The sequence below is a fragment of the Pyxicephalus adspersus genome, chromosome 2 (genome assembly GCF_032062135.1).
Source record: "Pyxicephalus adspersus chromosome 2, UCB_Pads_2.0, whole genome shotgun sequence".
NCBI lineage: Eukaryota > Metazoa > Chordata > Amphibia > Anura > Pyxicephalidae > Pyxicephalus > Pyxicephalus adspersus.
This window is the reverse complement of record NC_092859.1, coordinates 78,249,095-78,263,530: the sequence shown is the minus strand read 5'-3', so window position 1 is coordinate 78,263,530 and position 14,436 is coordinate 78,249,095. Positions and strand designations below refer to the sequence as shown.

Here is a 14,436-nt window from a genome sequence, read left to right as displayed (position 1 = left end):
TTTAAGTCTAACTCATTATAACAAAAGAACTTTTCAGAACACGAGCCTTAAAGATGACCGGTGGACCGCATCACGTGCCACACCTGTCAGCCATGACCAGGCACCTGAGGCTACAATGTTAGTGAGGAGATTTTCTTGGGACACTTTGCTCCCCTTCATGCCAATTGAGAATTTTTAAACGCTACAGCCTACCTTAGCATTGTTGCTGATGATGCCCATCCCTTTATAAGGGAAATGTTCCCCTATCAAAGGACTACTTTCAGCAGGAAAATAAGCCATGTCACAAACACCAAATTATTTCAAACTGATTTGTTGAACATGACACAGCTCACTGTACTCAAATGGCTCCCACAGTCACCAAATCCAACTCCAAAAGAGCAATATACAACTCTTTTGCAAAAAGTTACAAGTATCTGATGTACCATCAAATTGTTCAATATTCAATACCATGGTTCAATATAATTAACCAAATAATGAAAAATAATTCCTTGATCAATCCACTATTTTTGTATTTCAATATTTTTATTAAAGTTTTCAGAACATAAAATTAACACAAAAAAACATAAACAAGAACCAATGAAAACCAATGTATGGTCAGTGTAAATGCCAACAAACAGAGCTTTACAAGCAGTACTTGTGATAAACCAAAACCTGTTATCCTCCCTTTTCAGGAGCAATATGTGAGTCCAAAAAAGAAAAAAAAAAAAAAGTCATAAAAAGAAGGCTCCATTCCAGGCAAAGTCGCAAACATAAAGAAATTGCAATTGGGAAGTAAAAAATTCCTTCCCGCAATTTGACCATAACACTTAACATAGAACGGACATGGGGGGAGACACAGAAGGTGGAAGGGGAGGGTAACCAAAAAAAAAAAAAAAAAAAAAAAAAATATAGGGTAGATGCAACAGGGGAGTGGGAAAGGGACGGTAGAGGAAGTACTGGAGGAACTTGGTGAAAACCCATGTTCCGAAATGAATTCCTGGGACCAAGAACTATAAACCATTAAAGTAAAAAAATGGTTCCCAGACATCCTCAAAATTATCTAGGGAATTCTTTAAAGTGTGAGGGAGTCTGTTGTTCACCATGATCCAGTTCAACTTGGATACTATGGGGTCTAAGGAAATCGTGGGGGACTTCCATGCTTCAGCTAAAGCAATTCTACTTGTCACTAGTAACAATCTAATCAGTTTCTGAGTGGGTTTCAGCAAGGTTGTGTCAAGTTTGCTAAACAATGCGGCTTCCACCGAACTACTAATCTCCTGCTTTACTATTCTCGAGATTAATTTAAATACTTCATCCCAGAACGTCCTGGCCACCGGACAAGTCCACCATATATGTATCATGGAACCCTTGTCTCCGCACCCTCGAAAACATAAAGGAGAAACTAAAGGAACATCTTTGCCAATCTAGCAGGTGTGAGATACCATCTAAGAGCCACTTTGTAATTAGCCTCCACCACTGCAGAGTTGAGAGATATTTTAGAAAGGGCGTAGATCATGTCCTGCCATTCCTCCAAGTCCCACGTGATACCCAATTCACCCTCCCATTCCCTCATACATTTCAGTTTTCTATTCTGAGAAATTAGGACCATGTAGACAACAGAGATTTGCCCCTTTGTGTTGGCTATGGAGGAACAAGTGCTTTCAAAAGGTGAGGAGCACATGGGCCTTGGAGCGTCTCTGATTATCCGGTTAATAAACACATTTTGTCTATAATGAAATACAATACAATTGTCTATAATGAAAATATTCTGTGGCAGGAATGTCAAATTGAGTAGATAAGTGTTCCCATGTAAATACTGCTCGTACATCTATCATGTCTTTAAATTCGTCTAAAGCCTTTAGAGATCCACCAATGAAAATTCCCTGGGCTTAGTCCCGGCGGAAAGTCCGGATTAAGCCATAGAGGGGTCAAAGGTTTATGAAGAAAGGAAAGCTTCGGGTGGTGACTAAATTTGTTCCATATCTGGATAGAGTGAGATAGGGCCGGGCACTTTACTTGACCTCTAGTGTTTTTTCTCCGCCACATGAGGGAATCTATGGATCCCAAAAAACCATCCTGGTTCTCAATCTCAACCCATTGGGGTCTAGCACCCTGCAAAGAACTCAATGAGAACTGTGCCACTTGCGCAGCTACATAGTAATATTTCAGATGTGGGGCTCCCAGCACTCCCATGCGTTTAGGGGCTAACAATGTATCTTTATGAAATCTAGCTTTCTTCCCCACCCAAATAAATTGCAGCAGTGCAGTCTTTCATAGGCACCTGTATCGGGAGCGTATGAAATAAATAGAGCAATCTAGGCAGTAGATTCATTTTAACGGCCGCAATCCTTCCCAGCCACGATGGTGAAGACAAAGACCACCTCTGAATGTCCGCATATACTTTCTTAAGCAGCGGGCCATAATTACACCTGTAGAGACTATTGTAGGCAGGGGTCAGCTGGATACCCAAATATTGGATGGAGTCTTTATGCCAGATAAAGTCAAAATTCCCCTGGAGCACTAACAGCGTCTCAGTAGGGGGATTTATATTAAGAGCCTGAGACTTGGTTTTATTACCCATCAGACCAGAGCATAATGCAAATTCGTCAAGAATTTTCAATAAGTTTGGCAAGGTCGTAATTGAGGAGGTGATAAACATAAGGATATCGTGAGCGAAAAGTGCACATTTGTGTTCCGTCTGGCCACTTTTAATACCCTGAACATTAGGGTCTGCCCGTAATGCTATCGCCAAAGGTTCAATCGCTAGGGCAAACAAAAGTGGAGAGGGGACAACCCTGCTGGGTCCCCCTCTTAATTTGAATAGCCGATAAGAATCCCCCTAGTGATATCCTGGCTTCAGGCGAGTCGTATGGAGCCAAGAAAAGATTAGTAAAGTAAGCACCAAAGCCCATTTTAGGGAGCACCTGAAACAAATATCTCCAAGATATACTGTCAAATGCTTTTTGGAGGTCAAGGGAAAGCAACATGGCTTGACGTGCCGGGCCCTCGTCCCAGCCTGAGTTTACTACCGATATAAGATCAATAGCCCTCCTCGTTTGGTCTGGTGCCTGCCTATGTAGCATTAAGCCCACCTGGTCCGGATGCACATAAGCTCCCAAAAAGGAGCTCAATCTAAGTGACATAATCTTCGTCATAAGTCACAATTGATCAGGGAGATAGGTCTATAGTTAGCCACTTCCAATTCATCCTTTCCAGGTTTAGGGATCACACTAATAAATGCCCTACTGGCATCCCCCAGCAGGGTGTTCCCCTCCCGTAGATAGTTAAAATATGCCACCATGTGTGGAGCCAGTACAGGACTAAACGTCTTGTAATACAGGTTGGAGAAACCATCCGGGCCAGGTGAGCTGCCCACTTTGAGAAGACCCATGATCCCCTGCAACTCCTCCACTGTGAAAGGTCTGTCCAAGAACGCCTTATGTTTAAGCTGTAATTTAGAGAGGTCAAGTTGGTCAAGAAACCTTTCCATTCCCAATGTGCTAACTGAATCATCAGCTCCATATAAACAACTGTAAAAGTCTTCAAAAGCTGCGAGAATCTTTTCCTGGATTTTGTGATAGCCTACAACCCTGTCTTAATTTTAGGAAGAGCATGAGTCTTGGGCTTAGGATTAAGCTTATTGACCAAAAGACCTCCCGGCTTGTCACTCCAAACAAAAAATTTGTGTGCTGACCAGGGCAACGACTTTTCTGCTCTAGTAGTTAGTAACAAATTAAGTTCAGTGAGTTTCGCCTCTAGGTGGGCTTTTAAGACTACGTGTGGAGCCATTTTATGTTGCAGTTGTAATTTATGATAATCCTGGAGGCTGGTATCTATCAGTTTATTGTGGGCCCGTTTGCGTGTCGCTCCCATTTTAATCAACTCACCCTTGATGTAGGGTTTATGAGCCTCCCAGTTTATGGCCGGAGATGTATCGTCCGCTACATTAAACTGAAAGTAGTTGTTCAACAGAGAATCTATTTCTCCCTTTGACATGTTATCAGAAATAAAGCGCTTGTTAAATCTCCACCTAAACCCGGATTGCGGTCTGCTAAAGCCCGTCCGGTATAGGGCCAGGGGATCATGGTCTGACCACGGAGTCGACAAAATTCGAGCCCCAAGTAAGTTGGGGAGCATATGGGACTGAATGAAGCCATGGTCTATACGGGAGTACCATTCATGGGCAGCCGAGAAATAGGTGTAGTCTCTAACCGATGGGTTCATCTCCCTTCAGCCATCTACTAAAGTCATACTTTCTCAGCAAAAGTGAGAGGTTGTGGCTTTTTTTTTTGGAGGATACCTATATCTGCCTAGTTTAGATTTATCCAATATATGATCCAAAGCCAAATTGGAGTCCCCCAACAAAACCAAGGACCCCCTTACTTTAGGCCAAATCTCCTCCAAAAGAGCATAAAAAAAACGCCACTTGACCCTCATTGGGCGCATAGTACGATACTACAGTGATCACATGCAACCCAACATACCCAATCACTACTAAAAACCTACCTCCCAGGTCCCTAAAGACCTCTAGAGGTGAAAAGTTCAATCTCTTCCGAAAACACAGGAGGACTCCACATTTCTTTGTCGGAGGTAGCATTATAAAACAGCAGGTAATTTTTATGGAGGTATTTGGGAACCAAATTATTGGAGAAATGTGTTTCCTGTAAGGCTAAAATATCAACATTTAGAGAGTTATAGTAGTGGAATGCTTTCGATCGTTTAACAGGAGAGTTAAGACCCTGAACATTATGGGATAACAACGTCAGCTTATTATTATTATTATTATTATTAAACAGGATTTATATAGCGCCAACATATTACGCAGCGCTGTACATTAAATAGGGATTGCAAATGTGATCAACAGTGTCAAAAGCAGAGGAAAGATCAAGAAGGAGCAGGGAAAAGTTGCCTTGAGACTTAGCTCTGATGAGGTCATTGGCCACTTTAGTAAGGGCTTAGAGGCAATTACCGGGGCCGCTAATGGATCAGTCGTCATAAAAAAAAATAGAATACACTGAACCAAATTAGTACTTCCTCTAGGGACGGGAAAGACACATTGGGGACGACATGACAACACCAAGGACAGACAAGACAAACTCAAAATAAACACACAGCACATGAAATTTACAATTAAAACATCAACAAGGTTCAGGCCCCACCCCGGCCCCTGGGACAAACCTAGTCCCAGGGTCCGGGGGAAAGCCCCAACCCCTGTGCCTCCAGGAGCTCCCAGTAGCTCCGTCTCGGCAGAGAAAGTCCCTCCGGGCCAAATCAATTAAATAGGACCCAAACTGGATTCCCTGTAATATGAGGGCATGTTTAACCCCCCGGATCCCAACTCCCCCCCAGAAATAAACATTGAGGCATAGAGTACCCGCAACAAACCAGATCAAAATTCCTAGCCTCTCTATCTAGGGGTACAATATGCTTGAGATAGTGGCTGCCGAGCCTAAGTAAATATACTAACACAGCAATAATTCCGATTAGAAGAGTAAAACATATATGCAGTAGTAAAATAAAGTGTAATAACATGTCAATATGAACTGTAGGTAACCAATCACCACAAGGCACCCCTTTTGGGGTCACAGCGGCAGTCATAGAATGAGAGATTAACTCAGGGGAACAATAGCATCAGACTCCGCTGATACAAATAAGGCTACACAAGAACCAAGAATGGGAGGCAAAAAAAAGTATCAACACATGCACTGTCCCAAACCAGGCACCAAAGTAGCATCCCCATAAGTCTACTTGCATACGTGTGAAGGCAAGAAGTCAGAAAATAAAACAGCATTGCGTCCAACTCAAATATTCATGGTGTTTTCTGTATCTGTTTCCCCGCTGCTTTGGTTTTATTCCACAGCGGATACACGGACGTGGACGCCTCCTTGTCAGGAGTGGGCTGTACATCTCCTCTGTGGAGTAAATCCAGATCTCGGAGGAGTTTTTCCCCCTCCTCAAAAGATGAAAAGGTAAAACTTTTCCCCTGCAGTTGAAAAATCAGTTTCAAGGGGAAGGCCCATCTATATTTGATCTTGTGGTCAATCAAAACTTACAATAATGGCTTAAGGGCTCTCCTACGTTGGATGGTGAATGGTGTTATGTCCGAGAAAATTTGTATCTGATGACCCTCCATCTCGATCACATCCAAGCCCCTGGTCACTTTCAAGAGTGCTTCCTTAGTAGTAAAGTAGTGGGGTTTAACAATTACATCCCTGGGTGGGCCATCTTGTTTGGGGGCCACAAGAGCTCTGTGCACCCTGTCAAGTAGTAATTGTGATTCTGGTAACTCAGGCAGAAGATTGTGGAGGAAGCGTCTCACCCCCTCTGTAATATCCTTAACCGATTCAGGGAGGCCCCTGATCCTAAAGTTATTTCTGCGGGATCTATTTTCCATGTCATCCAGCTTAAGCTGCATGGCATCAATCTGATCGTGTAGGATCTTTATCTTTTTGGAATTCTGATTAACACAGGTCATCGTCTCATCCACTTTTTTCTCAAACATCAATTCTAGCACCCAAGGATTGTAAATCCTGCCGTACTTCCGAGGTAATTTTCGCCGTAACTTTCGCTAACTCGGTAGCAAAGATGGGCGAGAACATGCAGGGGGCTCCTGCATTAATACTGAAAATCTGGAGCCATGATCAAGGTGTTGCAGATTGTGGACAGGTGACACAGAATCCTCTCCCTGCATGCCTGAGTAACTGTGTGTCACAGGCGAGTGTCCTGGAGAGGAGGGTAGCTGAGAGAGCTGAGGGCTGGGGACATCCTGCATATCATGGCTGGCCTCTGGGGAACTCTGGGGCAGGTATCTCTCCCCTCCCCTGTCCCCTGGATCCCAGGTTGTACCTGAAGGGGAGCCGCTCGCTCCCCTCATCCCTTCTGGAGCCTCAATTCCACGTGGCTCCCGAACGGCCGCCATCTTGAGGGCCGGACGTGCTGGCTGAGACCGAGAAATGCGGTCTTTCATCTTTTTACCGGCCTTCCCCACCATCCTGCACGGAAGCCCTGGAGTGCAGAAGGCGTGATCCACCCATAGGGAGCGTGGCTGCCGAATCGATCCGATGCAGAGAACCTCAAGGGGATCCGGGGAGCGCCGAGTCGTCTAGCAATCGACCAGCATGGACGGGTGGCGCATGCGCACTCCTCAATTCACTATTTTGATCAAATTTGTCATTTTTGTCAAACCAGCCAACATTAGGCTTGTCCTCTTGGATAAACAGATGCTGACAGTCCAGCTTTTCTGACAACAGTACAGAAAATTTAAAGACTGAAGGTTATAGTTTAACTTGACCCTGACCAAAGCCTTAGACTATGGCTACACATGAAACTAAAATGTCTTGCTACCAAGTTTATTCTAAAAACTTGCTGGCTGTCTACTGAATGGGCTAGAGCTAAATTAGAAAATGGTTGCAGGAAGAAAAAAAAAAAAAAAAAATATTTGTATGTAGACAAGACAAGTTGCATTTATCGATACATTGCAGGATTTATTAAATGAAACCAAGAAGGTTTACAGCATACATACCTTTACACCAGTTCTTTGATGACAGCTGTCTTTTCAGGGACATACAGCGTCATTTCATACAACCAGACAAGTGCAGTTCTGTGGCAATATATTGAGGGCAGGTTACAAGATACATTTATATTAGCACATTAATTTCTAGGTGTAAAGCTCTTCCTGTGATCAGGGGTCCAAGTCTCCACTGCCACCTTCTTCTAGGATGGGCACTCGCGGACACATGGCTCCATTCTAGAATTGGCCAGGACTGTACATGTGCTGCAGCAAATGTGGAGAAAACCCAAATGTTAGAGGCAGATTAACATTTATTGGCAAAATAGACAGATCAAGTCTATTCTACCTGCAGTATGTTTATTTCATTTAATAAAGGTCCTGCTATGCAAAAATAAATGCACAACTTACTGAAATTGCATAAATAGGATAGCCGCCATCTGTACAATCTGGTATTCCCTTCACAAACTGTACAATCGTGTTTTCCAATCACTGAAGCACATACCTTTCTCCCTTTCTGGACATCCCATCTCTAAAGAATTTAACAGCTGTGTGTTCCTGTTATGCATGCACAGAACTTCTGGGACTCCATGTATATATGAGAGGGCCTGGAGACCAAGCCCCAAGTCTTGTGGGATCAAATATTAAAGCAGGATATACCCTTTTGGCATTAAAACTCCACTTTTTTTTTTTTTAAAGAAGTAAAGTTTTACTTAAAATCCCAAAACTTTTTTTTACTTTTGTTTAGACAAGCTGGGAAGAATTGCAACCTTTGCCATCGGTGTTCCTAGGGGACAGGGCAGGAAGGAATAGATTTCCTACTGAGGACAGACAAAAAGTGCAGATTTATTTCTGCTGGGCTACCGACATTACATACATGATAGCTGTGCCCAGTAGCAGTTACTAGGCTTTGGATGTCTACAAAAGTGGGTAATTATTGAGGTTTTACATTAAGGTAATGACATGCAGATAAAAACAAGTGTTTATAGGATATGAGAAGACTTTAGTTAAAATTAGTGGTCTGGTGACAGGATTTCTTTAAGATCTATAATGCTGCAATCTTGTTGCACTGATGACATTATTCCCACCCTTATGTTTTGATGGGTCAAATAAGTTGGCAAATTAGCCATAACCAATCGTTTTCCTTACAACTACTAATTACAACATACTATACCAGCATGGCATGTGTACACACCATTGTTTTCCTGCATGGTAGAGACTATTGTTTGTACCATCTACAGTTCTAAACTGCAACAGTATTCCTGCAGAATCCATCAATAACCTGGCAGACAGGAAACTGAGAACAATAGCTTCCTTAGTTCAAACACCTTGAAATAAATAGCAAGATTAATCATAGTGCATATCAGTGGGTTTGTCAAAAATTCCTGGGGACAATGATATGTATAAATTCTACTACAGCTAGTAAAACTAGTTTTGCGCCTCAACAGAATGGTATAAAAAGCATGACAACCTTGTAGTCATTAATAGTAGGCAGTTTCCAGACTAACACCTGATAAAGGTTACATTTGGTAGATGAATTGGAAATACTCACTATATGGCCAAAAATATGTGGTCAGTACTCTTTATCATTATATCATTGAATTTTGGTGTATCCAGTGAGTGTTATTGGTAATGCTACAAGAAACTAAAGCTTTGTACATGTTAAAATATTCTTAACAAAGACCAAAACAATTGTGGTCCTCTTGGGCGAAATGTGACTTGTAAAGCAGTCCCTTGACGTGGTTCATTAATCCATCATGGTGTCCTGTGCATTTTCATTATTAGAACTAGGTGTACTATTAATCTGGAAACAACTTTGACTTAACACACATCTGACAGACAACAGACATAGGATTGCTGGATGGCCTTTAACCTGGCAGAATAATTCCGTATTGTAGCTTTAGGGGCTTCGGTATTGTAGCCTGTTCAAATAGAACAGCAGAGTAACTACTCACCTATGATGCAGCCCAGTGCCTGAACAGAAAACTTTTCTAGAAGTTAGAGTATAGCATAAAAAGACATTTCAGTCAGCAAAGAGGCATTTACTTGCATTACTATATAATAACTAACCTACATGAACCATCATTGACTAATGAGCAGATAAAAATGCTTCCTAACCAAGCTTTGCACAGTTTAAACCTACATTTTGTAGTAGAGAGGAAAAGGGAAGAGCCTCTGCCCTTTCATTGCTGCCTGTGCTGGACATGAAGGAATTTGCTTTGATATCCTGTCTTTATTAAGACCAAATGCAGATAACAGCTTTGTAACCTTAAAGCGGTTCTCACTCCTCTGAACACATAACAAAAGCCTCTTGCTAGAGCTAGACCAATGTATATAGGTATAATTCTGTCCCCATGGAATAATAAAGGAAACTTTCCTTACATGATGCGATTTACAACATTTGAATGACAAATAGATGTCCTTTCCAGGACATGAAAGCAGAAATAACTCACAAATTTGATACCTGGCTTCATGTGCATTTCCAGATTCCTCCTAGATTGTGTCCACCCCTATTTACATCATATTATTTAACAACTATTTGCACAAAAGAAAACATAGCAAAATCTGTAGAAGACTATCCAGCCATGGTTTTTAAAAGTAAAAATATATAAAGGTGTCCTGATATGAACCCTGAAATGCCCTTACTGGTCAGAACGGAAGAGAAAAGGACCTAGTTTTTTTTTATTGATCATCCAACTGTACTAGATTAACTCTGCTTTGTACAGCATACAAGGAGGGAGACAGAGTGAATGTAACTTCATTGGCATTGCCCAATATAAACTATAGGAAAGGATTTACTTGAAGCTGTTTGCACACATATATTTTTTATTTGGTAGATTGAAACTGTACCAACCCAGTTATTATCCAATCATTTAAGCAATGGTGCTATAGATTTGTGATGCTGCAAAATACCTACAATCAAAATGATTTAGCCATACTGGATACAATAGCAAACAACATTTATAATAAATAGGGACAGGACACTCGGTATACAGTACTGGCATTTTTACAAGATGCCAATAAACATGGTTAACAGAATACACATAAGGGTCTTGGTATAAATCACTGAAACATTCCCTGGCAGAGAATATTTAAGGTCCATGTGTTTCAATGGAATTAATAGATTCTAAACAGTGAATGACAGATTCGCCGCTTTACAAATTGACCCAATAGAGTGCAAATAGATTAAAAAGCCTGCAATGGTTTCTCTTTTTCAGATTGATTTGATATGGACATCACTGTCATGGTATAGATTTAAGTTTTAAATAGGTAAACCACTTAAAATGTGAACATGATGCATGGTCTTCCAAAAAAAGTCAACAGAAAAATTGTCCCTGCAGCATTTTTAATACAACACAATATACTGCTGCCTACTCTATGGCACCATTCTAAATAAATACTCCTTACATAATGCATAGGCGTGAAGCCAACCATAAAGTGAACTGCTACTTCAGTAGGTGACAGAGCTATTCTCCCGTGATCATACAATATGGCAATTTAACCATGTAGAAGAGACTATTAATAATGGATTTAATTTCCATAGACTTGTACTGGAATAAAATTATTATTCAACAATCTCTCATTAGGGGGATTCATGGGCAATCCCCCCCCACTAAGTTTTATCTTGTGATTAATCTGCCAACAGTCATCCAATTATTATAAACAGGATTTATTTAGCTCCAACATATTACAGTCCTGTACATTACATAACAGACAAATACATACAGTGACACAGAAGGAGAGGACCCTGCACCAAAGAGCTTACAATCTAGGACAATCTCCTGCTGCAGCACAAAAGAGCTACTTTGCGCTAGGAGATTGTTCCACTATCACAGATTTATAGACCCCCTGATAAGCCTGAATTATGATAAAATGCATTTTTGCGGTAGCCTGGTACAGTGCCTACAAAACAAGCACACTATCCTATAAGACAGCGTTTATTGACCTTTACATGAGAACCCATTAAATAAATTTGCAGATCTTAGGGAACCCCTGCTATAATCACTATATACACACACACATCTTACATTAGCATGGTGGTAAGTGGGAAAAATTATAGATAGCCAAAAATATCATTGGTGTCACTTAAACTAACCTGAGAGGTACAAATTGCTCAGTGCTTAATGAACCCCTAACATCTGGAAACACTCTATACAGTTCCCTGGAACCCTGGCTGCAGTTGTTGAATATTTTCGCTTTAGTAAATCAAACATAAAAACTGAGACAATGAAACTTAATAGCCAGCCATGCCCCCCACCCCCCAATTATTGTACAGGAGGTAGACACATCAGTAGTGATCTCCTATGACAGTTCATCCTTTGTTTACTCACATACACGTGTAGGTAACCATTTCTGTATATGATAATTTATCAGCCAAAACATATACAAGCCAACTTAAGTTACTTTTGTGCCTTACTTTAGCAGCATGATCAATTGTTTCAGGACAAGTCCAAAGTTTGTAAATTGTGATGAACAGTAAAAAAAAAAAAAAAAAAAAAAAAAAAAAAATTATCCAATACTGATTTTTTTTTCTAAACCTAGGTAATGATCATAGGCAGTATCATCATGATGGTTGGACAGGGCACAAACCTAAGATCACTTTGCACACGACTAATAAGTCTCCAATATTTTTATTTTTTGATACTGGATGCTGCAGATATAAAAGCCTCCCAACACCACCAACCATTAGCACTCAAGTCAACAGAGCTTCCTTTTTGGCAGAAACTCCTTCCAGATTTTCCTGAGAATGCAATCATTCTATTCTTTGCATAAACAATCATGAATATAGTCCATGATGATCACTAAAGTTTACGGATACTGATGTACAAAGTAGACAATAACCCAAGAATAGGCACATTGATGCATTTCACACACACCAGTCCATTGCAAGGTCTGAGGTGTTGCCATTATAATGGATCAGTGAATGCAATGCAAGACTCCACAGATCAGAGTTTACTTTTCAGCTGACTTCAGAACATGCATCCCTTTGTAATCTTAGTGTATAGAAGTGTAGGATCTATATAAACAACAGTTACCATAATAATATCCATTTGATGCACAAGTGCCCATATTGATGTGATGCCTATATGATGCATAAAGCAATGCAAAGCTGACCTTACAGAGGGGTAAAGGACTAACTGGAATATATTGAGATAGACAATGATCTATGCAGTGTATGTAAGGTGTATTCATGTACTATACAGCACTGGCAAAGGAAATATTCAGTATGAGCCGTACAGCCCCTGCTCTTGTCAATGTGACCCATATACTCACATACAGCATGCACCTTGCCACTACAGCTGGGTACAATGCCCCCATGGTACAGCTGCTCTCACACAAGTGTGCCTTACCTCCCGCAGATGACGAATTGCTGCACCCCATGCTGGCAGTATGTCCGCCAATGTAGACAATGGTGTAGTGCTGTGCATAGCTAGCGGGTGAGCTATATGTATGGACGGGCAACCCAAGTGACGGGAAAACCCGCACCGTACTATAGGAGTGACAGGCTAACCAGCCAATCACAACTCAGAAACTCCACCTTGGGAAAAGATTATTGGTTGATTTCGAAGAGCGGGAGTTTGAGGGCGGAATGATTGGGGAGAGCAGTGCTGTGATTATTTCAAGTAATAGGCAGTGATTGCTGAGGGGATTAATGAGCAGGCACATATGGTGGGTAACCCATAGATTAATAAAGAGATAGAAACAAAAACGGAATGACATGAATTACGTTTAAACACTAAATATCATAAACCATTGCCTTTTTATATAAAATACTTGTTGCCCTGCTGCAGACTCTGTGGTCCCTTCATGCACCTGAGGGACTTTTCTCAGAGCAATGTGGCTATAATGGCCAATTTATGTGGGGTGTAAAACTGCTAAACTCTCCACATGTGACAGGGTGAGGAATCACAATTAGGAGAATGGTGCAGAGGCAAAAATTCCTAGGGGGTTATTATAAAGCAGTGAATCTGCAATTCACCAAAAATTCTTTTGTGAAAAGTCACTCAGTGCCATTCCAAATAATATATAATTGAGGGAATAACAAAACAATGCACCCTAAAGGGCCAAAGTAAGTTTTGCAAGGGGTTTGCGCATGCATGTGAGTATGCTGTGCCTGTTCATTAGTAAATGGCTGCACATATGCACATTGTGTCCAATTCCAGCTCTGGTTCCAAAAAGCCCAATAAGCATAACTGAAGCATTAAGTTAGGAGCAAGCGAGTTCCTGACTATGGCTTTCTTCTATTGATTTACCAATGTGACCTCACATGACTATTCAGTGATTTGTGAAGGACCCCCACATATCTAACCAGGAACATGGAAGAACATCCCGCTGCTGGCATTGGAAATGAGATGTGTATACTGAGATCAGGATACAAGGGAAAGACCCATGTGTGTGTTGGCGGTGGGGTCTCTGGTAGATCCATGCCTATTCACCTAAATTCACATTGAGGCATAATGCCCAATGAGAAAACAAATATTACTTTTAAAATAAAAAGCACTGTTTGCACAACTCTGTATTGCTCAGCAATTCTGTGTTCCTGATGGAATGGAGGATTGTAGATAGTTGTAATGGGCACTGTGATCTTAGTAAGAGAACATAGACAACTTTTTATTCATTTCTATCTAATAGTGATTTAGCAGAATGACAAGGGGGCAGATATTTCTTCTAGTTTGACCCTGTGTATTGGTGTTCATAACTAATGTTTTAACACTTCCGCAACTTTCTTTAAAACCAACACAAATAATAGTTTCCTTGAGTTGGCCTTTATTGAACAATAACAAATATAAGGACTACAGTATTAGAACCTAAACTAGCCAAACACCTAAAGAACCATGCTATATGCCAGAATATAAAGCCAAGTCCTTTTGGTGTTTATATCCAGAGTATTAGTGATAGAGACCCAGAATTGCAGCTGGATCAAATCATCCCACACGGTCCTGGCAGCT

General features: G+C 41.1%; 1 protein-coding gene across 5 annotated transcripts in view; it reads right to left on the bottom strand.

Annotated features, from left to right (window-relative positions):
• C2H12orf75 (chromosome 2 C12orf75 homolog) overlaps positions 1–12,967 on the bottom strand; it is a 25,298-nt gene extending 12,331 nt beyond the window's left edge. For 3 of the 5 annotated variants that reach the window (XM_072401178.1, XM_072401173.1, XM_072401174.1), the window contains exon 1: positions 12,838–12,967. In XM_072401178.1, the coding sequence (XP_072257279.1) occupies positions 12,838–12,868 (31 nt within the window). In that variant the 5' untranslated portion in view covers positions 12,869–12,967. Of the gene's footprint in view, positions 1–7,501; positions 7,934–12,837 lie in introns of those variants that run through there. The other 2 variants (XM_072401175.1, XM_072401177.1) reach the window with 1 other exon arrangement.
• Between the last annotated feature and the right edge of the window lie 1,469 nt (positions 12,968–14,436).